At 39.2% G+C, this 22,984-nt stretch overlaps 1 protein-coding gene and 1 non-coding gene across 2 annotated transcripts in view; one reads left to right on the top strand and one right to left on the bottom strand.

Annotated features, from left to right (window-relative positions):
* Positions 1 to 1,947: 1,947 nt before the first annotated feature.
* TRNAE-CUC lies at positions 1,948 to 2,019 on the bottom strand. The gene has a single exon. It is a non-coding gene; the product is annotated as a tRNA-Glu (tRNA).
* LOC123594386 (charged multivesicular body protein 1b-like) overlaps positions 1,976 to 22,984 on the top strand; it is a 46,322-nt gene continuing 25,313 nt past the window's right edge. Inside the window, exon 1 of the mRNA XM_045471164.1 lies at positions 1,976 to 1,981. Within this exon, the coding sequence (XP_045327120.1) occupies positions 1,976 to 1,981 (6 nt within the window). The remainder of the gene's footprint in view (positions 1,982 to 22,984) is intronic.

The following is a 22,984-nucleotide window of genomic DNA, read 5'->3' as shown; positions in this document are numbered from 1 at the left end:
TTGTCTCTCGGATAGTGATTGTCTAATTTTCCTATGTAATCGGATAAAGCTATTTGCCATTGTATATTAGTTTGGAAAGCCATATCAATTTGTTGATATGGTAAGGGAATAATTATAGAGGAGGGATCATAACCATTAAGTATATGTAATTGGGATTGGCCTCTCTAAATTGTATTTCTAATTTTATCCAGATATATGGTAAGAATTTTAGTGTCCTTACTTGGTAAAAACAGCCATTCAGTGATTCCCCCATCCTGCCATAAGACCACAGTTGGAGAATGTGGAGTAGGAAAAATCAATAATTGAATAGGAATATTAAGTTGAATACGAGTGAGCTGACAATTTTGAATATGATTTTTAATCCATTGTAATTTAGCTTTTGTCTCTTTTGTGAGGACCCTAGGGCTGTTAAGGTTGGGATCACTGGCTAATGTTTGGAAAAGATGAGATGAGGTATAAGTTGGGATTCCCAAAGCAGGTTGCAACCAATTTATATCTCTTAATAATTTCTGGAAATCATTTAAAGTTTTTAAATTATCTTAGCGAATCTGTACTTTTTGGGGAATGATGGTTGCCTTGTGAATTTTTGCACCAAGATAAAGGAAGAGATCTTGGGTTTGTACTTTATCCTCTGTTATTATTAGGTCGTATTTGGGTAACAATAATCTAGTGGCCTGATAAAGATCTTCTACCTGTGTAGGCATTTCTGCAGCAAAAAGAATATCATCTATGTAATGGATAATCTGTGCCTGTAGGAACTGAATATGTAATTGTGACAGCAGCTGATTAACAGAATGCTGATACATAGTAGGGCTATTAAGCATATATACCTTGTGGAAGCATTTTCCATTGATAGCGTTGCACAAGAACCATATGATTGTATGAAGGTATAGAAAAAGCAAATTTTTCTCTATCCTCTGGCTGTAGGAGAATTGTGAAAAAAACAATCTTTTAAATCTATAATTAATGACCAGTTCTGAGGAAGCATAGTAGGAGATGGGAGCCTGGGTTGCAAAGGTCCCATAGGTTGTATAACCTCGTTTACCTTCCTTAAGTCAGTTAATATTCTCCATTTCCCAGATTTTTTCTTTATCACAAACACAGGAGAATTCCATGGACTGGTGGACATTTCTATATGACCTGCATCCAGTTGTTCTTGCACTAATAAAAGCCTCTAATTTCTCTTTCAGAAGGTGCCACTATTCTACCCACACCGGGGCAGTTGTTAACCATTTTAATGGTAAGGCATAATGTTGTTCAGGAACAGTGGCCCTTACATTAAATTTGAATTCTGTACAGGATATCCAAGTCCCATATAAGGAGGCCGCATTTCAGCAGTAATTGGCTCCATATGTCCATTTTTTTGGTCGTCCAAGCCCTTTTAATGGATTATAATTTATTTTGGACATAATATTGATTGCAGCAGGAGAAACATAAGGAATATTAATATATGCTCCCCATTGACTTAATAGGTCTCTTTTCCACAGATTAATAGCTATATTAGTAACGTAAGGCTAGATAGTGGCAGCCTGGCCTTCAGTCCCTTTACATAGAAAAAATTCAACACTCTGTTGGATATCAGTAGCTTTTCCTACACCTGTAAAGACTGTGGATACAGGTCGAAGTGGCCAATTCTTAGGCCAAAACTTAGAAGCAATGATGGTGACATGAGCTCCTGAGTCTGCCAGGCCAGTAAACAATTTTCCATTAATTTGTAAGGTCATCTCGGGCCTTCTGTCTTTTAGAAATGTTTGCCAAAGTACCTGTTTGCCGGTAGATCCAAACCCTCCCTGTCGTTTTATCAGTGGGGAACTTAAAACAATGTAAGGCAACAACAATAGTTGAGCAATCCGATCTCCTGCCATGACATGGTAAGGAGAAGAAGTACTAATCATTATTAAAATTTCATGTTTAAAACCAGCATCTATGATTCCTAAGTGGACATGGTTCCCTGGCCGGGAATCAAAGCCAGGCCATGGCGGTGAGAGCACCAAATCCTAACCATTAGACCACCAGGGAGCTTGAGTTGTGACTATCTCTGGGCCATTAACCCAGGACCCTGTACATTTCCATTCCTCCAGTGGTGGGGGTAGGGGCTCGGGCTCTGAGTCCTCATTATCCACAAGCTCATGATCACTTTCAGCCAGTGAGGGATTGTGAGGACCAATACCCCCTTCTTCCCCTGATTCTGACTGCAAGGGCTGTAAAGCTAGGGAAATTAAATTACATAAAGACCATACAGAGAGAGGGATTACTTCTCCTTGTTGATGAGCATGACACAAAGCATGTAAAACCAAATTCCATTGTTTCTAATTCAAAGAATTTTTGCCAGAGGGCGTAAACCAATGACAATGTTTCTTTACTAAATAAAACAAATTCTCAAATGCAGAATGTTTCACTTTTACCCCTGAGCTCTTTAATAAAGTCTGCAAGAGCTAAATATATGAGTTATAACTAGATGAGTTATAACTAGATGAGTTATAACTAGAGGTGGAATTTTCCATACTTACCCTGCAGAAATCCCGAAGGATGATCTTCCCCAGCTCTAAAGTTCCCTTCGGTTCCCTCGGCACTTCTTCAGCGGTGCTACACACTTCCACCTTCAAGTTCCTGTTTGGGCACCAGCTGTAGAGAGACAGGTCCTAAAGGTGTGGGGACTAGAGAATTGGAAAGCAGGGGACAAAGACTCTCCAGGAGCTGAAGCATCAGTCCCCTGGCTCAAGCCTCTTTTATTTTTGCAAATTGTCTGATAACAGAAAGCACATACAACATATTATTTGGCATCTTGACAGGTCATGCACCTGCAGTGTATTTCAAACTGGATCATGAGTACATTTGGCGCCAGACAAAACATTCTTATCCCCAGGCCTGGAGCCCGTGTGATGTCCTTCTGGAGAGAACGAGCAGTCCTGGCAGCCTTCCATCCTGGGAATGAAACTTCTTTTAGTTTCTTGCTGCTCTGTCCCTTTCCTTCAGGACATTCTTATGGTGCTTCCAGCTTCTTGTTCTCCACCACATTGCACATACCATCTGTTTTTCATATATGGCCTTTGTTATTTTGAGTTACATTTCCTCTAAACTTACTTGGTTGAGGGTTTTTATCAAGAATTGATGATGTACTTTGTCAAATGTTTTTTTCTGCATTTATTTGGAGGATCATATGGTTCTTATCCTTAATATAATGTGTCACATCATTTTGTTAATATTGAACTACACTTGCAACTCAGGTGGTGGATGATGGTGGATTGATGGTGGTGGAAAATTTTTTAATGTATTGTTGGATTTGGTTTGCTAGTATTTTATTGAGAATATTTGCATCTATGTTCATCAGGGATATTGGCCTATGGTTCTCTTTTTTAGTGGATTCTTTTTTAGTTTTTTTTTTTAATGTTTGTTTACTTTTGAGAGAGAGAGAGCACAAGCAGAGGCAGAGAGAGAGGGAGACACAGAATCTGAAGCAGGCTCCAGGCTCCGAGCTATCAGCACAGAGCCTGACATCGGATTCAAACCCACAAACTGTGAGATCATGACCTGAGCTGAAGTTGGACGCCCAACCGACTGAGCCACCCAGGCACCCCTTTAGTGGATTCTTAATCTGGTTTTGGAATCAGGGTAATGCTGACTTCATAGAGTGAATTTGAAAATTTTCCTTCATTTTCTATTTTGGAATACCTGGAGAAGCATAGCTAATAATTCTTTCAATATTGGGCAGAATTCGCCTGTGAAGCCATCTGGTCCTACACTTTCTTTGCTGGGAGTATTTTGAGTAATGATACAATATCTTTGCTGGTATTGGTGTATTTACATTTTCTATTTCTTCCTTTTTCAAATTTGGTAGTTTATATGTCTGTGCAAATTTATTCATTTATGACAGGTTGTCCAATTTGTTGGCATATACTTTTTCATAATAGTCTCATAATTTCAGTTCTGTCATTTTGCTTGTTATACTCATTTGTGATTTGTATTTATTTGGGTTTCTTTTCATTTGATAAGTTTGGATAGAGTTTTATCAATTTTGTTAAATTTTTTTTTTAATTTTTTTTTCAACGTTTTTATTTATTTTTGGGACAGAGAGAGACAGAGCATGAGTGGGGGAGGGGCAGAGAGAGAGGGAGACATAGAATCGGAAACAGGCTCCAGGCTCCGAGCCATCAGCCCAGAGCCTGACGCGGGGCTCAAACTCACTGACCGCGAGATCGTGACCTGGCTGAAGTCGGACGGTTAACCGACTGCGCCACTCAGGCGCCCCAATTTTGTTAAATTTTTAAAGAACCAGCTCCTTGTTTCATTTATCTGTTCTATTTTTTTAGTTTCTATGTAATTTATTTCTGCTCTAATCTTTCTTATTTCCTTCCTTCTATTGGCTTTAGACTTCACTTATATTCTTTTTCTAGCTCCTCTAGGTACAATGTTAGGCTGTTTATTTTAGATTTTTCTTCCTTCTTGATATAGGCCTGTATTGCTATATAATTTCCTCCTAGAACTGCTTTTGCTGAATCCTAAATATTTTGGTCCATTTTTTTTTCATTTTTAAATTTTTTTTAATGTTTATTTATTATTGACAGAGAGAGAGAGACAGAGCATAAGTGGGGGAGGGGCAGAGAGAGAGGGAGACACAGAATCTGAAACAGGCTCCAGGCTCTGAGCTGTCAGCACAGAGCCCGATGCGGGGCTCAAACTCATGGACAGCAAGATCATGACCTGAACCGAAGTCTGACGCTCAATCAACTGAGCCACCCAAGCGCCCTTTTTTTTTGTTTTTATTTTCATTTATTTCCATGTATGCTTTTTATTTCTTCTTTGATTTTTTGTTTGACCCATTCATTATTTGTTGTCATGATGTTTAACCTTGATGTATTTGTGGTCTTTCCAAAATTTTTTTTTTCTGTGACTTCTAGTTTCATAGGTTGTGGTTGGAAAATATACATGGTATGATCTCAGTTTTTTTTTTTTTTTTTGTATTTGCAGGGGCCTGACTTTTTATTTAATATATAATATACACTGGAAAATGTCCCATGTACTCTTGAAGAGAGTGTGTATTCTCCTGTTTTAGGATAGAATGTCCTGAATATAGCTGTTAAGTCCATATGGTCCAGTGTGTCATTCAAAATCATTGTTTCCTTATTTTCTATTTAGATGATCTATCCATTAATTTAAGTGTGGTGTTAAAATCCCCTCATATTATTGCATTATTATCAATTAGTCCCATTATGTTTGTCATTGTTTTATATATTTTGTTGCTCTATGTCAGGTACATATATATTTACAATTGTTATATCTTCACGTGGGATTGTCTCTTTTATTATGATATAGTTCCTTTTTTGTCTCTCTATGTCTCTTGTCACAGTCTTTGTTTTATTTTTTATTTTTTTCAAGTTTAATATCCTTTAATGCTAAAAAAGTTCTTAGTGAACTGTTAACAGAAAGGAACTTGTTTAATTTGACAAAGTGTATCTAAATATCCTACAACAAGCATTATGTTTTGTTTTTTTTCAATATATGAAGTTTATTGTCAAATTGGTTTCCATACAACACCCAGTACTCATCCCAAAAGGTGCCCTCCTCAATACCCATCACCCACCCTCTCCTCCCTCCCACTCCCCATCAACGCTCAGTTCTCTGTTTTTAAGAGTCTCTTATGCTTTGGCTCTCTTCCACTCTAACCTCTTTTTTTTTTCCCTTCCCTTCCCCCATGGGTTTCTGTTAAGTTTCTCAGGATCCACATAAGAGTGAAAACATATGGTATCTGTCTTTCTCTGTATGGTTTATTTCACTTAGCATAACGCTCTCCAGTTACATCCATGTTGCTACAAAGGGCCATATTTCATTCTTTCTCATTGCCACGTAGTACTCCATTGTGTATATAAACCACAATTTCTTTATCCATTCATCAGTTGATGGACATTTAGGCTCTTTCCATAATTTGGCTATTGTTGAGAGTGCTGCTATAAACCTTGGGGTACAAGTGCCCCTATTCGTCAGTACTCCTGTATCCTTTGGGTAAATTCCTAGCAGTGCTATTGCTGGGTCATAGGGTAGGTCTATTTTTGATTTTCTGAGGAACCTCCACACTGCTTTCCAGAGTGGCTGCACCAGTTTGCATTCCCACCAACAGTGCAAGAGGGTTCCCGTTTCTCCACATCCTCTCCAGCATCTATAGTCTCCTGATTTGTTCATTTTGGCCACTCTGACTGGCCATGAGGTGATATCTGAGTGTGGTTTTGATTTGTATTTCCCTGATGAGGAGCAACGTTGAGCATCTTTTCATGTGCCTGTTGGCCATCCGGATGTCTTCTTTAGAGAAGTGTCTATTCATGTTTTCTGCCCATTTCTTCACTGGGTTATTTGTTTTCGGGTGTGGAGTTTGGTGAGCTCTTTATAGATTTTGGATACTGGTCCTTTGTCCGATATGTCATTTGCAAATATCTTTTCCCATTCCGTTGGTTGCCTTTTAGTTTTGTTGGTTGTTTCCTTTGCTGTGCAGAAGCTTCTTATCTTCATAAGTTCCCAGTAATTCATTTTTGCTTTTAATTCCCTTGCCTTTGGGAATGTGTCAAGTAAGAAATTGCTACGGCTGAGGTCAGAGAGGTCTTTTCCTGCTTTCTCCTCTAGGGTTTTGATGGTTTCCCGTCTCATATTCAGGTCCTTTATCCATTTTGAGTTTATTTTTGTGAATGGTGTGAGAAAGTGGTCTAGTTTCAATCTTCTGCATGTTGCTGTCCAGTTGTCCCAGCACCATTTGTTAAAGAGACTGTCTTTTTTCCATTGGATGTTCTTTCCTGCTTTGTCAAAGATGAGTTGGCCATACGTTTGTGGGTCTAGTTCTGGGGTTTCTATTCTATCCCATTGGTCTATCTGTCTGTTTCTGTGCCAATACCATGCTGTCTTGATGATGACAGCTTTGTAGTAGAGGCTAAAGTCTGGGATTGTGATGCCTCCGGCTTTGGCATTCTTCAAAATTACTTTGGCTATTCGGGGCCTTTTGTGGTTCCATATGAATTTTAGGATTGCTTGTTCTAGTTTCGAGAAGCATGCTGGTGCAATTTTGATTGGGATTGCATTGAATGTGTAGATAGCTTTGGGTATTGTTGACATTTTAACAATATTTATTCTTCCAATCCATGAGCACGGAATGTTTTTCCATTTCTTTATATCTTCTTCAATTTCCTTCATAAGCTTTCTATAGTTTTCAGCATACAGATCTTTTACATCTTTGGTTAGATTTATTCCTAGGTATTTTATGCTGCTTGGTGCAATTGTGAATGGGATCAGTTTCTTTATTTGTCTTTCTGTGGCTTCATTATTAGTGTATAAGAATGCAACTGATTTCTGTACATTGATTTTGTATCCTGCAACTTTGCTCAATTCATGTATCAGTTCTAGCAGACTTCTGGTGGAGTCTATCGGATTTTCCATGTATAATATCATGTCATCTTCAAAAAGTGAAAGCTTAACTTTGCCAATTTGGATGCCTTTGATTTCCTGTTGTTGTTTGATTGCTGATGCTAGAACTTCCAGCACTATGTTAAACAACAGCGGTGAGAGTGGACATCCCTGTCGTGTTCCTGATCTCAGGGAAAAAGCTCTCAGTTTTTCCCCCGTTGAGGATGATGTCAGCTGTGGGTTTTTCATAAATGGCTTTTATGATCTTTAAGTATGTTCCTTCTAACCCGACTTTCTCGAGGGTTTTTATTAAAAAAGGTTGCTGAATTTTGTCAAAGGCCTTTTCTGCATCAATTGACAGGATCATATGGTTCTTATCTTTTCTTTTATTAATGTGATATATCACATTGATTGATTTGCGAATGTTGAACCAGCCCTGCATCTCAGGAATGAATCCCACTTGATCATGGTGAATCATTCTTTTTATATGCTGTTGAATTCCATTTGCTAGTATCTTATTGAGAATTTTTGCATCCATATTCATCAGGGATATTGGCCTGTAGTTCTCTTTTTTTACTGCGTCTCTGTCTGGTTTAGGAATCAAAGTCATACTGGCTTCATAGAATGAGTCTGGAAGTTTTCCGTCCCTTTCTATTTCTTGGAAGAGGTTGAGAAGGATAGGTATTATCTCTGCTTTAAACGTCTGGTAGAACTCCCCTGGGAAGCCATCTGGTCCTGGACTCTTATTTGTTGGGAGATTTTTGATGACTGATTCAATTTCTTTGCTGGTTATGGGTCTGTTCAAGCTTTCTATTTCCTCTTGATTGAGTTTTGGAAGAGTGTGGGTGTTTAGGAATTTGTCCATTTCTTCCAGGTTGTCCAGTTAATTGGCATATAATTTTGCCTATTATCCCCTGGTAATTGCTTATATTTCTGAGGGATTGGTTGTCATAATTCCATTTTCATTCATGATTTTATCTATTTTGGTCATATCCCTTTTCTTTTTAAGAAGCCTGGTTAGAGGTTTATCAATTTTGTTTATTTTTTCAAAAAACCAACTCTTGGTTTCGTTGATCTGCTCTACAGATTTTTTAGATTCTATATTGTTTATTTCTGCTTTGATCTTTATTATTTCTCTTCTTCTGCTGGATTTAGGCTGCCTTTGCTGTTCTATTTCCTTTAGGTGTGCTGTTAGATTTTGTATTTGGGATTTTTCTTGTTTCTTGAGATAGGCCTGGATTGCAATGTATTTTCCTCTCAGGGCTGTCTTCGCTGCATCCCAAAGTGTTTGGATTGTTGTATTTTCATTTTCATTTTTTTCCATATATTTTTAAATTTCTTCTCTAATTGCTTGGTTGACCCACTCATTCTTTTTTTTTTTTTAATTTTTTTTTCAACATTTATTTATTTTTGGGACAGAGAGAGACAGAGCATGAACGGGGGAGGGGCAGAGAGAGAGGGAGACACAGAATCGGAAACAGGCTCCAGGCTCTGAGCCATCAGCCCAGAGCCTGACGCGGGGCTCGAACTCACGGACCGCGAGATCGTGACCTGGCTGAAGTCGGACGCTTAACCGACTGCGCCACCCAGGTGCCCCGACCCACTCATTCTTTAGTAGGGTGTTCTTTAACCTCCATGGTTTTGGAGGTTTTCCAAACTTTTTCCTGTGGTTGACTTCAAGCTTCATAGCATTCTGGTCTCAAAGTATGCATGGAATGATGTCAATTCTTTTATACTTATGAAGGGCTGTTTTGTGACCCAGTATGTGATCCATCTTGGAGAATGTTCCATGTGCACTCGAGAAAAAAGTATATTATGTTGCTTTGGGATGCAGAGTTCTAAATATATCTGTCAAGTCCATCGGATCCAATGTATCATTCAGGGTCCTTGTTTCTTTATTGACCGTGTGTCTAGATGATCTATCCATTTCTGTAAGTGGAGTGTTAAAGTCCCCTGCAATTACCACATTCTTATAAGTAAGGTTTCTTATGTTTGTGAGTAATTGTTTTATATATTTGGGGGCTCCCGTATTCGGCGCATAGACATTTATAATTGTTAGCTCTTCCTGATGGATAGACCCTGTGATTATTATATAATGCCCTTCTTCATCTCTTGTTACAGGCTTTAATTTAAAGTCTAGTTTGTCTGATATAAGTATGGCTACTCCAGCTTTCTTTTGCCTTCCAGTGGCATGATAAATAATTCTCCATCTCCTCACTCTCAATCTGAAGGTATCCTCAGGTCTAAAATGAGTCTCTTGTAGACAGCAAATAGATGGGTCTTGTTTTTTTTATCCATTCTGATACCCTATGTCTTTTGGTTGGCACATTTACTCCATTTACATTCAGTGTTATTATAGAAAGATATGGGTTTAGAGTCATTGTGATGTCTGTATGTTTTATGCTTGTAGTGATGTCTCTGGTACTTTGTCTCACAGGATCCCTCTTAGGATCTCTTGTAGGGCTGGTTTAGTGGTGACAAATTCCTTCAGTTTTTGTTTGTTTGGGAAGACCTTTATCTCTCCTTCTATTCTAAATGACAGACTTGCTGGATAAAGGATTCTCGGCTGCATATTTTTTCTGTTGATCATATTGAAGATCTCCTGCCATTCCTTTCTGGCCTGCTAAGTTTCAGTAGAGAGATCAGTCACGAGCCTTATATGTCTCCCTTTATTTGTTAGAGCACGTTTATCTCTAGCTGCTTTCAGAATTTTCTCTTTATCCTTGTATTTTGCCAGTTTCACTATGATATGTTGTGCAGAAGATCGATTCAAGTTAAGTCTGAAGGGAGTTCTCTGTGCCTCTTGGATTTCAATGTTTTTTCCTTCCCTAGATCAGGGAAGTTCTCAGGTATTGTTTCTTCAAGTATACCTTCAGCACCTTTCCCTCTCTCTTCCTCCTCTGGAATAGCAATTATGCATAGAGTATTTCTCTTTAGTGCATCATTTAGTTCTCTAATTTTCCCCTCATACTCCTGGATTTTCTTATCTCTCTTTTTCTCAGCTTCCTCTTTTCCATAATTTTATCTTCTAGTTCACCTATTCTCTCCTCTGCCTCTTCAATCTGAGCTGTAGTTGTCTCCATTTTATTTTGCAGCTCATTGATCGCATTTTTTAGCTCCTCCTGGCTGTTCCTTAGTCCCTTGATCTCTTAGGAAGAGATTCTCTGCTGTCCTTTATACTGTTTTCAAGCCCAGAGATTAATTTTATGACTACTATCTAAATTCACTTCGTTATATTGTTTAAATCATTTTTGATCAGTTTGTTAGCTGTTGTTATTTGCTGGACGTTTTTCTGAGGGGAATTCTTCAGTTTTGTCATTTTGGAGAGTCCCTTGTGTGGTGTGGAACTGCAGGGCACTTCCCCTGTACTGTCTCGAATAACTTGCATTGGTGGCCAGGGCCGCAGTCAGGCCCGATGTCTGCCCCCAGCCCACCGCTGGGGCCACAGTCAGACTGGTGTGTGTGCCTTCTCTTCCCCTCTCCTAGGGGCGGGATTCACTGTGGGCTGGCGTGGCCCGTCTGGGCTACTTGCACACTGCCAGGCTTGTGGTGCTGGGGATCTGGCGTATTAGCTGGGGTGGATCTGGCGTATTTGCTGGGGTGGTTCTGCAAGGTGCACAGGGGCGGGAGGGGCAGGCTCAGCTCAATTTTTCTTCGGAGATCCGCTTCGGGAGGGATCCTGGGGCACCAGGAGGGAGTCAGACCCGCCGGAGGGATGGATCCACAGAAGCACAGCGTTGGGTGTTTGCTCGGTGCAAGCAAGTTCCCTGGCGGGAACTGGTTCCCTTTGGGATTATGGCTGAGGGATGGGCGAGGGAGATGGCGCTGGCAAGCGCCTTTGTTCCCAGCCAAGCTGAGCTCTGTGGTCCAGGGCTCAACAACTCTCCCTCCCATTATCTTCCAGCCCTCCCGTTCTCCGAGCAGAGCTGTTAGCTTATAACCTTCCAGATGTCAAGTCCCACTTGCTGTCAGAACACACTCCGTCTGGCCCCTCCGCTTTTGCAAGCCAAACTCGGGGGCTCTGCTTGGCCGGCGGGCCACCCCTCCGCCCCGGCTCCCTCCTGCCAGTCCTTGGAGCACGCACTGCTTCGCCGCCCTTCCCACCCTCTTCCGTGGACTTCTCGTCTGCGCTTAGCTCCAGAGACTCTGTTCTGCTAATCCTCTGGCGGTTTTCTGGGTTATTTAGGCAGGTGTAGGTGGAATCTAAGTGATCAGCAGGATGTGCGGTGAGCCCAGCGTCCTATGCCACCATCTTCCCAGGATCCACAGTCTTTGTTTTAAAGTCTACTTTGTCTGATATAAGTATTGGCAATCTGGCTTTCTTTTGACATTCATTCGTGTGATACATCATTCTCCCATCCCCTCACTTTCAGTCTGCAGGTGTCTTTAGGTCTAAAATGGGTCTCTTCTAGGTAGCATGTAGGTGAGTCTTGATTTTTTATCTGCTCTGACACCCTATGTCTTTGGAATGCTTAGTCTGTTTACATTCCAAGTAATTACTGATAGAGATATATTTAGTGCCATTTTATTGTTTTGTTGTTCTTTCTGGAGGTTTCTCTTTTTTTTTTTTTCCTGGTCTTTTTAATTTTTGCCTTCTCATTTGCACTCAAAGAGTCTCCTTTAATATTTCCTCCAAGATTTGATTCATGGTCACAATATCCTTTAGTTTTTGTTTGGGTAGGTCTTTATATCTCTTTCTATTTTTACTTTATATCTCTTTCCATTCTATTCTAGCCTTGCTAAATAGAAGATTCTTGCCTCCATATTTTTTCCATTCGACATTTTGCCTATTTGACACAAGCCCTTCTGGCTTGCTAAGTTTCTGTTGAGAAGTCTCCATCTAGCCTTATGAGATTTTCCTAAGTTAAGGACTTCTTTTGTCTTGATGCTTTTAAGATTTTTTTCTTTATAACTCTGTGTTGCCAATTTATAATATGTCTTGATATTGGCCTGCTTTTATTGATTTTGGTCAGACTTCTCTGTGCCACCTGGTTCTGGATCTGTTTCCTTCCCCAAACTGGGGAAGGTTTCAGCTGTTATTTCTTCAAATAAATTTTCTACCCCTTTTTTACTCTCTCCTTCTTCTAGAATTCCTATAATACATACGTATTGTTTGATGGAGTCATTTAGTTGCCTTAGTCTATTTTTGATTTTCATAATTCTTCTTTCTCTCTTTTGTTCAGCCTCATTATTTTCCATTTTTTCTGCTCAGTCACCAATTTGTTCCTCTGCTTCTTATAGCCTGGTGTTCATTGCATCAGGCCTATTTCCAATCTCATTTATTTCATTCCTTATCTCTGGTTTATTCTTTTTAACTCTTATATTTCTGTGGTAAGGGTCTCATTCATGTCATCTATTCTTTTCTTAAGCCCAGTGAGCATCCTTATGATTGTTGCTTTAAATTCTCCATCAGGCATGTTGCTTTAAATTCTCCATCAGGCATGTTATTTATATATTTTTTTGCTTAGATCTCTAGATGTGGACTTACCTTGTTCTTTCATTTGAGATAAATATTTCTGTCGTGGCATTTTGTCTAAGTCTCTACCTTTCTCTCTGTGTTATAAAAGCCACTTATGTTTCCTGCACCTGAAAGGAATGGCCTTGTGAAAAAGAGGTCATATAATGCCCATGGCCTGGCACCTCAGGGTGTGTCTCTGGTGTCCTGTGTATGCTCTGATACTGTGCTGATCTACTCTTCAGGCCAGTCATCTGCAGAAGCTCTCCTTGACTGCTATGGGCAGTATTTGTTCCCTGGGCTGAATGTGGTGAGTTTTAACTAGGTGTGCTCTAGTCTGATTATGAAATGAGACCTGACACCTCTCCCACCAGAACTGAGGCCCTGTAGCACTCTGTGGTCAGGAACATGGTGTGGGCAGGGGTTTGTGTTGGTCTTCTAGGGGAGGGGCCCTCCACACTGGGATTGAGGTAAGCTTCACTGAGAAGGGAAATCCCACCAGGGTACAGTAGAGTGGGTCTTGGTGTAAACTAGTCAACCATTGTTGGTGCTGTGCTGCTGCCTGCAGGTGGCTGTGTGCTTATGCTGAGGGGCGAGGAAGGCAAACGGTGCTAGCCAGCTCCTATTTTCCCAGAGATGAGTCTTCATGAATGCTGCCTTTTATGGATGTGCTCCAAGAAGAAAAAAATAATCTACCCTCTGTGTGGCCCAGGAATTCTTCAGATTGCTGTTTCCACACTATATGACTGGGGTTTTTTGCCTGCCTTCTCTTTAGGAGCAGCACAATGTCTACCGGGCTCTGTCCACACCAAGCCTGCTGACCTTTAAAACTATACACTTTAAGCCCCAGTGGTTGCAAGAAATGACAAAATTCAGCCCCTCTCATTTTCCATTCAAATGGTTTGGGGGAAATGTTCTCCTTGTATGTTCTCCTGTGTGCTCCCCTCTCTCTCTCTCCCTTCTCTGTGACCATGGCTTCCTCCCCTCCACATCATCCATGATCTGTTTCTCCCCTAAACCATGTCTCCATACTTCCTTCCTCCTTCAGTGTGGCCTTTTCTCTCCCTTTAGTTGTGGAGTTTGTTCTCTCAGTCTTCAGGTTGATTTCTGGGGTATTTAGGATGATTCAATAGTTAACTAGTTGTATTCATGGGTTGAAACAAGCCCAGCGTCCTCATATTCCAACACCATCTTCCTTTCCTACCCTTCCTCCTGATTTAGATGTGGTTTCCTCTCTAGGATTAACTATGGAAGCCAGTCCTGTTTTCTGGGTTAGTTTCACTGACTGAGCTCTTATCTAGGTATATCCTTGGGAGAAGGTGAGCATAAGATCCTTCTACTACACCATCTTCCCAGTATCCCTTTCCAGTGTGAATTTTTAAGTCTAGAAAATTCCTTCTGATCATGATTTATTACTTGATCATGGTGAATAATTCTTTTAATATACTGTGGAATTTTATTTGCTAGTATCTTTTTGAGAATTTTTACATCCATATTCATTAGGGATATTGGCCTTTGATTCTCCTTTTTAGTGGGGTTTTTGTCTGATTTTGGAATCAAGGTAATACTGGCTTCATAGAATGAGTTTGGAAGCTTCCCTTCTGTTTCTATTTTTGGGAACATTTTGAGAAGAATAAGTATTAACTCTGCTTTATATGTCTGGTAGAATTCCCTGGGAAGCCATCTGGCATAGGATTCTTATTTTTTGGGAGATTTTTGATAACTGATACAATTTGCTGGTTATGGTTCCACTGAAATTTTCTATTTTTTAATAAAGATTTTTTTTAATATATTTGAGTGAGGGAGACAGAGTGTGAGCAGGGAAGGGGCAGAGAGAGAGAGAGTGAGACACAGAATCTGCAACAGGCTCCAGGCTCTGAGCAGTTAGCAGGGCTCGAACACATGAACTACAAGATAATGATCTGAGCCCAAGTCAGATGCTTAACTGACTGAGCCACCCAGGCACTTTGAAAATTTTCTGTTTCTTCCTGTTTGAGTCTTGGAGTGTGTGTCTAGGAATTTATGCATTTCTTCCAGATTTTCCGGTTTGTGGGCATATAATTTTTCCTAAGTATTCTCTTATAATTGTTTGTATTTCTGTGGTGTTGGTTGTGATCTCTCCTCTTTGATTCATGATTTTATTTGGTTCCTCTCTCTTTTTGAGAAGTCTGGCTAGGGATTTATTAATTTTGTTTATCCATTCAAAAAAAAAACAAGCTCTTAGTTTTATTGGTTGTTCTACTGTGTTTTTGGATTCTATATCATTTATTTCTTCTCTAATATTTTTTATTTCCCTTCTTCTGCTGGCATTGTGCTTCATTTGCTTCTGCTTTTCTGCCTCCTTCAGGTATAAGGTTAGGTTGTGTATTTGGGACCTTTCTTGCTTCTTGAGATAGGCCTGAATTGCAAAGTACTTTCCTCTTAGGACTGCCTTTGCTGCGTCCCAAAGGGTTAGGACTGTCATGGTTTTTTAATTTCATTTGCTTCTATATATGTTTTTTATTTCTTCATTAATTTCTTTATTAACCCAGTCATTCTCTAGTAGGATGTACTTTAACTTCCATGTATTTGAGGGCTTTCTAAATATTTTCTTGTGGTTGATTTCATGTTTCATAACATTGTGATCTGAAATATGCATGGTATGATCTCAGTCATTCTGTATCTCTTGAGGGCTGATTTGTGACCAAGTATGTGATCTTCTCTAGAAAACGTTCCATGTGCACTTGAGAAGAATGTGTATTTTGCTGCTTTAGGAAGAAAAGTTCTGAATATATCTGTTAATTTCACCTAGTCCATTGTGTCATTCACAGCCAATGTTTCCTTATTGATTTTCTGCCTAGATGATCTGTCCATTGTTATAGGTGGAATATTAGTCTCCTACAATATGGTATTATTATCGAAACATTTCCTTATGTTTGTGGTTAAATTTTTTATATATTTGGGTTCTTCCACTTTGGGAGCACACATATTTACAATTCTTAGCTCTTCTTGATGGATATACTCCTTAATTATAATATACTGCCAGTCTTCATCTCTTTTTGTAGTATTTGTTTTAAAATCTAGTTTTTCTAATATAGGTATGGCAACTTCAGATTTCTTTTGTTTTCCATTGGCATGATGCATGGTTCTCCATCCCCTCACTTTATATTTCCAGGTGTCTTCTGCTCTAAAATGAGTCTTTGGTATGGATGGATCTTGTTTTGTTTTTTATCTATTCTGATACCTGTGTATTTTTTTTAAATTTAATGTTCATTTTTTATTTTATTTATCTATTTTTTAATGAAATTTATTGTCAAATGGTTTCCATACAACACCCAGTGCTCATCCCAACAGGTACCCTTCTCAATGCCCATAACCCACTTTTCCCTCCCCCTCAATGCCCATCACCCACTTTCCCCTCCCCCTTCATGCCACATCAACCCTCAGTTTGTTCTCTGTATTTAAGAGTCTCTCAGGGTTTGCCTCCTTCCCTCTCTGTAACTTTTTCCCCCCTTCCCCTCCCCCCTTGTCTTCTGTTGAGTTTCTCAGAATCCACATATGAGTGAAAACATATGGTATCTGTCTTTCTCTGCCTGACTTATTTCACTTAGCATAACACTCTCTAGTTCTATCCACATTGCTACAAATGGCCGGATTTCATTCTTTCTCATTGCCAAGTAGTATTCCATTGTGTATATAAACCACAGATTTTTTATCCATTCATCAGTTGATGGACATTTAGGCTCTTTCCATAATTTGGCTATTGTTGAGAGTGCTGCTATAAACATTGGGGTACAAGTGCCCCTATGCATCAGCACTCCTGTATCCCTTGGGTAAATTCCTAGCAGTGCTATTGCTGGGTCATAGGGTAGATCTATTTTTAATTTTTTGAGGAATCTCCACACTGTTTTCCAGATACCCTATGTATTTTGATTGGGGCATGTAGTCCATTTATACTTAGTGATTATTGAAAGATATGAACTTAGTGCCACTGTGTTATTTATAAATTTCATGTTTGTTGTGATGCCTCTGGTCCTTTGTAGTCTTTGCTGCTTTGCACTTAACAAGAGTCCCCCTTAGGATCTCTTGCAGGGCTTGTTTAGGGGTCATGAACTCCTTTAGTTATTGTTTGTCTGGGAAAGTCTTCATCTCCTTCTGTTCTGAATGACAGCCTTGCTGAATAAAGGATTCTTGGCTGAATATTTTTCCTTTTCAGCACATTGAAGATTTCCTGCCACTCCCTTCTGGCCTGCCAAGTTTCAGTGGACAAGTCTGCTAATACCCTTATGTCTCTACCCTTGTAAGGTTAAGACCTGTTTGTCCCTAGCTGCTTTCAGAATTCTCTCTTTATCTTTGTATTTTGCCAGTTTCACTATGATATGTTGTGGTATAGACCTGTTTTTGTTGGTTTTTTTAATGTTTATTATTTTTGAAAGAGAGAGAGACAGAGTGCAAGCGGGGGCAGAGAAAAGAGGGAGACACAGAATCCAAAACAGGCTCCAGGCTTTGAGCTTTCAGCACAGAACCCAATAATGGGCTTGAACCCACAAACCATGAGATCATGACCTGAGCTGAAGTTGGACTCTTAACCAACTAGTCACTTAGGTGCTCCTGTTTTTGTTGATTGTCAAGGGAGTTCTCTGTGCGTTTTGGACTTGAATGCCTGTTTCCTTCCCAAATTAGGGAAGTTCTCAGTCATAATTTGTTCAAATAAACCGTCTGCCCCTTTCTCTCTACTTTCTTCTTCTGGGACTTCTACAATACGTATATTATTTCATTTCATTGAATCACTTAGCTCTCTAATTCTCCCTTTTTGATCTAGTAATTTCCTTTCCCTCTTTTTTTCAGCTTCATTATTTTCCATAAGTTTATCTTCCACTTGTTCTCACCTCTGCTTCTTCCATCCTATCACTGTATATATCTTATTTTGCATCTTAATTATGGCATTTTTTATTCATTGTGATTAGTTCTTAGGTATTTGATCTCTGCAGCAATAGATTCTCTGTTGTGTCTATGCTTTTTTCAAACCCAGCTATTAGTCTTATGATTTTTATTCTAAATTCTTATTCATATATATTGTTTATATCTGTTTTGAGCAATACTCTGATTTCTTCTTGAGCTCTCTTTTGGAGAGAATTACTCTGTCTTGTGATTTTGGCTAAGTTTCTGTCTTTCACATATTTTAAAAGCTTGTTATGTGTCCTGCACCTGAGAGTACTATTATATTAAAAAGAGGTCATACAGTGTCCAGAGCCTGGCACTTCAGGAAGTGTTCTTGGTGTATGTTGTGTGCACTCTGTTGTTGCATTTTGGCTGCTCCATCCCACTGGTAAGTCCTATGCAGAGCTCCTCCTTGCTTGTGGTGGTGGAGTGTTTGGACCTTCAACCACCTGTGCTTTGATTTGTTTTTTGAAGTAACTCTGGGAAAAAAAAGGAAAAGGGTGGAGAACCTTGATCCCATAAAAAGAGAAAAATGAAAAGGGAGAAAAGAAGACTAAACAGAGAATCAAAAAACTATGAGGCTGGAATGCCTAGGTGTCTCAGTCAGTGAAGCATCTGACTTCGGGTCAGGTCATGATCTAATGGTTCATGAGTTCAAGCCTCGCATCGGGCTCTGTGCTGATGGCTGGGAGCCTGGAGCCTGCTAGGGATTCTGTGTCTCCCTCTCTGTCCCTTCCCTGCTCACGCTCTGCTGTCTCTCTCTCAAAAATAAATAATAAAAGCATTTAAAAAACTGAGGCTAAATGCAGAGAAAGAAAGGAAAATGAAGAAGGAAAAAGAGAAAAGGTGGAAAAAGAATAAAAATGCCTGATCAAACAACATGTTTTTGTTTATATGTTTCATATATATATATATATATATATATATATATATATATATATAAGAATTGACCAAAAACAAATCAGAAACTATGACCCTGATTCCAAAAGAGAAAAAGAACAACAAAGAATGAAAAACAAAGCAAAACGTTGTCTTTTGGTGCCTGGGACTGGTGCTGTGCTGGTCTGGAGGAGAGGATGCCTGCATTGAGCCAGTCTTCCTCCTGTAGATAAGCAGTTGTGAGGCTGGGAGTGGCAGCATTTGGTGTCCTGCTTCCACTGGGATCGCTGAGCTGCTGTGTGAAATCCCACTGTGTTTGTGGGGGCAGGAAAATGGCAATACCCCAATCTCTTCTTTTCCAACTGGGTATATCAACCCACACTGTTTAGGCAGCCCTCACAGAATAGTGAGGGTGGTCAATTTGCCCTTCTCCACAGTTCTGCCTTGCCTTCTAGGCACTCAGCTGGGATTCAAAACCTAAAGTCCTTTTGTTTTTAAACATTTATTCATTCCTGAGAAAGAGAGAGAGAGAGAGAGAGAGATCAAAAGTGTGAGTGGGGGAGGGGCAGAGAGAGGGAGACACAGAATCCCAAGGAGGCTCCAGGCTGAGCTGGCAGTACAGAGTCTGATGCAGGGCTGGAACTCATGAATTCTGAGATCATGACCTGAGCCGAAGTCAGACACTTAAACTGACTGAGCCCTCCAGGTGCCCCCAAAACCCTAAGTCTTAAAGGACTCAGATCAGTGTGGCTCCTCTCTCCTGTTCCAAAGTAGAGTCACTCAGCCCTGCTGATAAAAGGCCGTTGGCTCGCACCTGCAAGGTTTTGTTTTGTTTTGTCCTTGAAAGGCAATAAACCCTCTTCCCATATTATTCCTGGAAGGGGACTGTCTCTCCTAGTGTGCCCCTGAGTTTGCTACACTGTGGTATGTACTCCAGGGCAGGATCTCCTCCCCAGGAGGGTGCCCCAAGGCTCTTGGCTTCGCTCAAGAGAAAGTTGGGCACTTTCAGAACTTCAGAGTTACAGCTCCTAAGGCTGTTTTCAAAAAAAGAAATATACTTTCCATATTTTTTGTTCCCTTTTCATGGTTCAGAGAGGTTTTCCTCTTGTGCTAACTTGATGGTGCCCTTTCACAGCCCCTCCCTCTCTCCCTTGTGTCTTTCCACAGAAAGGGTTCCCTCCCCTCCATGCCTATGCTGTTTTATCTCCCCCAGTTCACATACATGCACCTCAATCCTGCCAAGCTGTCTCCCTCCAGCTGTGGAGATCTTTCTGTCGCTCCACAGATTGATTTCCTGTAATCTGTAATCAAGTAATCTGACCTCAATACAGCTGTGTTTGAGGGAGGAGGAAAATCCTGGTTCCCCTACTTCTCCACCATCTTAACTCCCTCTCCATAAGAGACTCCTAAAGATAGAGAACAAAATGAGGATTGATGGAGGGAAGTGGGTGGGGTATGGGCTAAATGAGTGGTGGGTATTAAGGAGGCACGTGTTTTGAGGATCACTGGGTCTTATATATAACTGATGAATCAGTAAACTCTACTCCTGAAAAATGTATTATACTGTATGTTAACTAGAATTTAAATAAAAATTCAGAAAAAATGATTCACTCATATGTGCAATTTAAGAAGCAAAACAAACTAGCAAAGGCATGAGAAAAAAGAGAGAAACAAGGCAAATGAAGAAACAGACTCTTAATTATAGATAACAAACTGATGGTTACCAGAAGGGAGGTGGGTGGGGGTATGGGTTAAATAGATGATGGGGATTAACTCATGCACTTATGATGAGCACTGGGTGTTGTATGGAAGTTTTGAATCACTATGTTGTACACCTGAAACTAATATTACACTGGTATATTACCTGGAATTTAAATAAAGACTTAAAAATGGAAACACATAAAACAAGGTTATATATTAATAGGTTGATGAAAATGATATGACTAGAGCCTTGCAGAAACCCAATCCTGTATTTTCCCTTAGAGCAGTGGTTCTGTACTTGCTAAATCAGTGTTTGAAGTCATTTCATGATACATACATAATGATTGTGAATAATGTGAATCCATTGTGTATCCTTTGGAAGTTAATGTTCTTTTTGAAAATTCTCAGTCTGATTTTAGGGCTTTTGTAAGTAATCTGAATTTTCACACTATCTCTTTTAAGGTTATTTTAGTCTTTGATACTCTGAGGTTTACTAAATTGTATCTAAGTGTGGATTACTTTGTATGCATCTGTTTTGGGACTCCGCTTTGTCCTTTCTGAATCTAAAAAAAATTATTCCTCTCATGAGTTATGGGAGACTCTCAGGCATTATTTCTTTGAATATAACCTTTCCCACATTACCTTTATTATTTGGAAACTTCATGAGATTTCAGATATTAGAACTTTTTATTCTGTTTTCTTCATTTCTAAGCCTCTCTTCCATATAACCATTACTTTTCACTCTACATTCAGATCTATATTTAGTTTGCTAATTCTTTCAGCTCTATCTAATTTTCTTTATCTAGTTTGCTCTATCCCCAGCTGTGAACAAGGCCCATAATGACCATTACTTTGTCAATTCCTCTTCTTTTAGCTGGCTGATAAGACTTTTCTTTCCCACACTTATGCTAATATTGTAGCCTTCAGGTGTTCTAGCTTTATTCAGAAAGTTCAGTTTAAGCACCTCATCTTGTGTGGGCCCAATGGGGGCTTTGCTTAGGTGCTTACCTGCTATTGATAGTTTCTTCTTTCACTTTGGTTCTTTCCCCTGATGATTTTACTTTTTTTTTTTCTTTTTTTGCCAGCTAAACTCTGTATTTAAAAAGACATTTGTAGTTCTTCTAGTATTTCAAGGTGTTTTCCTAAATCTATGGGCTTCCATGTATAGGAAGGGGTTCATGTCTTTTTAGGATGAAGGGGAAAAATGCTTTGTTGCATTAAATTTTCTTTTGTGATGGATCCTCTATATTTTTGGCCAATATTTTATACCATGATCAGTTTTAACTATTGATATTAAATAAAGGTTGGCTATTATAGGCATAGTCTATCTTCAGTTTTTGCAGTTTATTATAAATTTCACGTTTAAGGGAAGCTGAAATCATTCTCTAAAAGCAACAAAGAATATATTAATGAAATGAAATTATCTAAAATAATTGGCTTCTTAATTTAGTTTTAGCTATAGTGATTTTTTTTTTTGCAGAGATAATTCTATATGGAAGATGATTTGGTGAATGAAAAATTCATTCTTTTTTTCTTTATTTCCATCTATATCAGTGATTCAGATTCTCAGCAGGGTTTGGTTTTTTTTCCCCTCCCAGGTGACACTTGACAATGGCTGGAGACATTTTTGGTTGTTGCCTTTGGGTGTTAGTGTCATATAGTGGCACAGCCCAGGGATGCTGATAAACTTCCTAGAATTCACAGGATGGCCACCACAACAAAATATCAGTCTGATATTATCTGACCTAAAATATCAATTGTGCTTAGGTTAAGAAACCCTATTTATAAAAGGAACTATAACTTTCTCAGCTAACTGAAATTAATCTTACTTATAAATGTGAAGTATATTTTACATTAAAATTACCCACAAATTCATACACATGTATGTACTTTCTTAATTCCAGGATTATCTGCTAATGAAAAATACTGAGGGTAGCCACTTCATCCCTATCATTATCCATAAAGGAGGTGTTAAATTAGAACCATAAAAACATTGAGAGATGAATAAGGTTGCTTACTTGATGTTTTAGCTTTGGTAAATAAAACAATCAAATAATTCCTATTTACTGATAGTGATATAATCAATCAAAAAATAATTCCTTTAAACTATATGGTGTATGTGTACCTTTAAAAAAATTCTACATCTTTTTTGTAGATGTCCTGAAGAAATACAGAATCAAGATTAAAAAATGTATTTTACCTTTTTCTAAAGAACAGGGTCACCTGGGTGGCTCAGTCAGTTGGGCGTCTGACTTTGGCTCAGGTCATGATCTCATGATTTGTGAGTTTGAGCCCCGCATTGGGCTCTGTACTGACAGAGCCTGGAGCCTGCTTGGGGTTCTGTGTCTCATTCTCTTTCTGCCCCTCCCCCACTTGTGCTCTGTCTCTCTCTCTGTCTCTCAAAAATAAATAAATGTAAAAAAAGAAATTAAAGAGCAGAAAACACATAGAATCTTTCTAAGTAGGAATTTAATCTACACAAACCAGTTGTTTTGAAATAATCCACATTGATTTGTCATATTAATGTGCATATACTTCATATTTGGTTTTTTTGGGGTGTGTCATGAAAATAAAAGATTTATAGTATTGCTTATTGGGATCTTATTGAACAGAGTACTTTTCTTTCCATCGTATTTTTTTCTTTTT

Source organism: Leopardus geoffroyi, chromosome X (genome assembly GCF_018350155.1).
Source record: "Leopardus geoffroyi isolate Oge1 chromosome X, O.geoffroyi_Oge1_pat1.0, whole genome shotgun sequence".
NCBI classification, from domain to species: domain Eukaryota; kingdom Metazoa; phylum Chordata; class Mammalia; order Carnivora; family Felidae; genus Leopardus; species Leopardus geoffroyi.
Note: the sequence above shows the minus strand (reverse complement) of the source record. Positions and strands in the feature narration are given on the sequence as shown.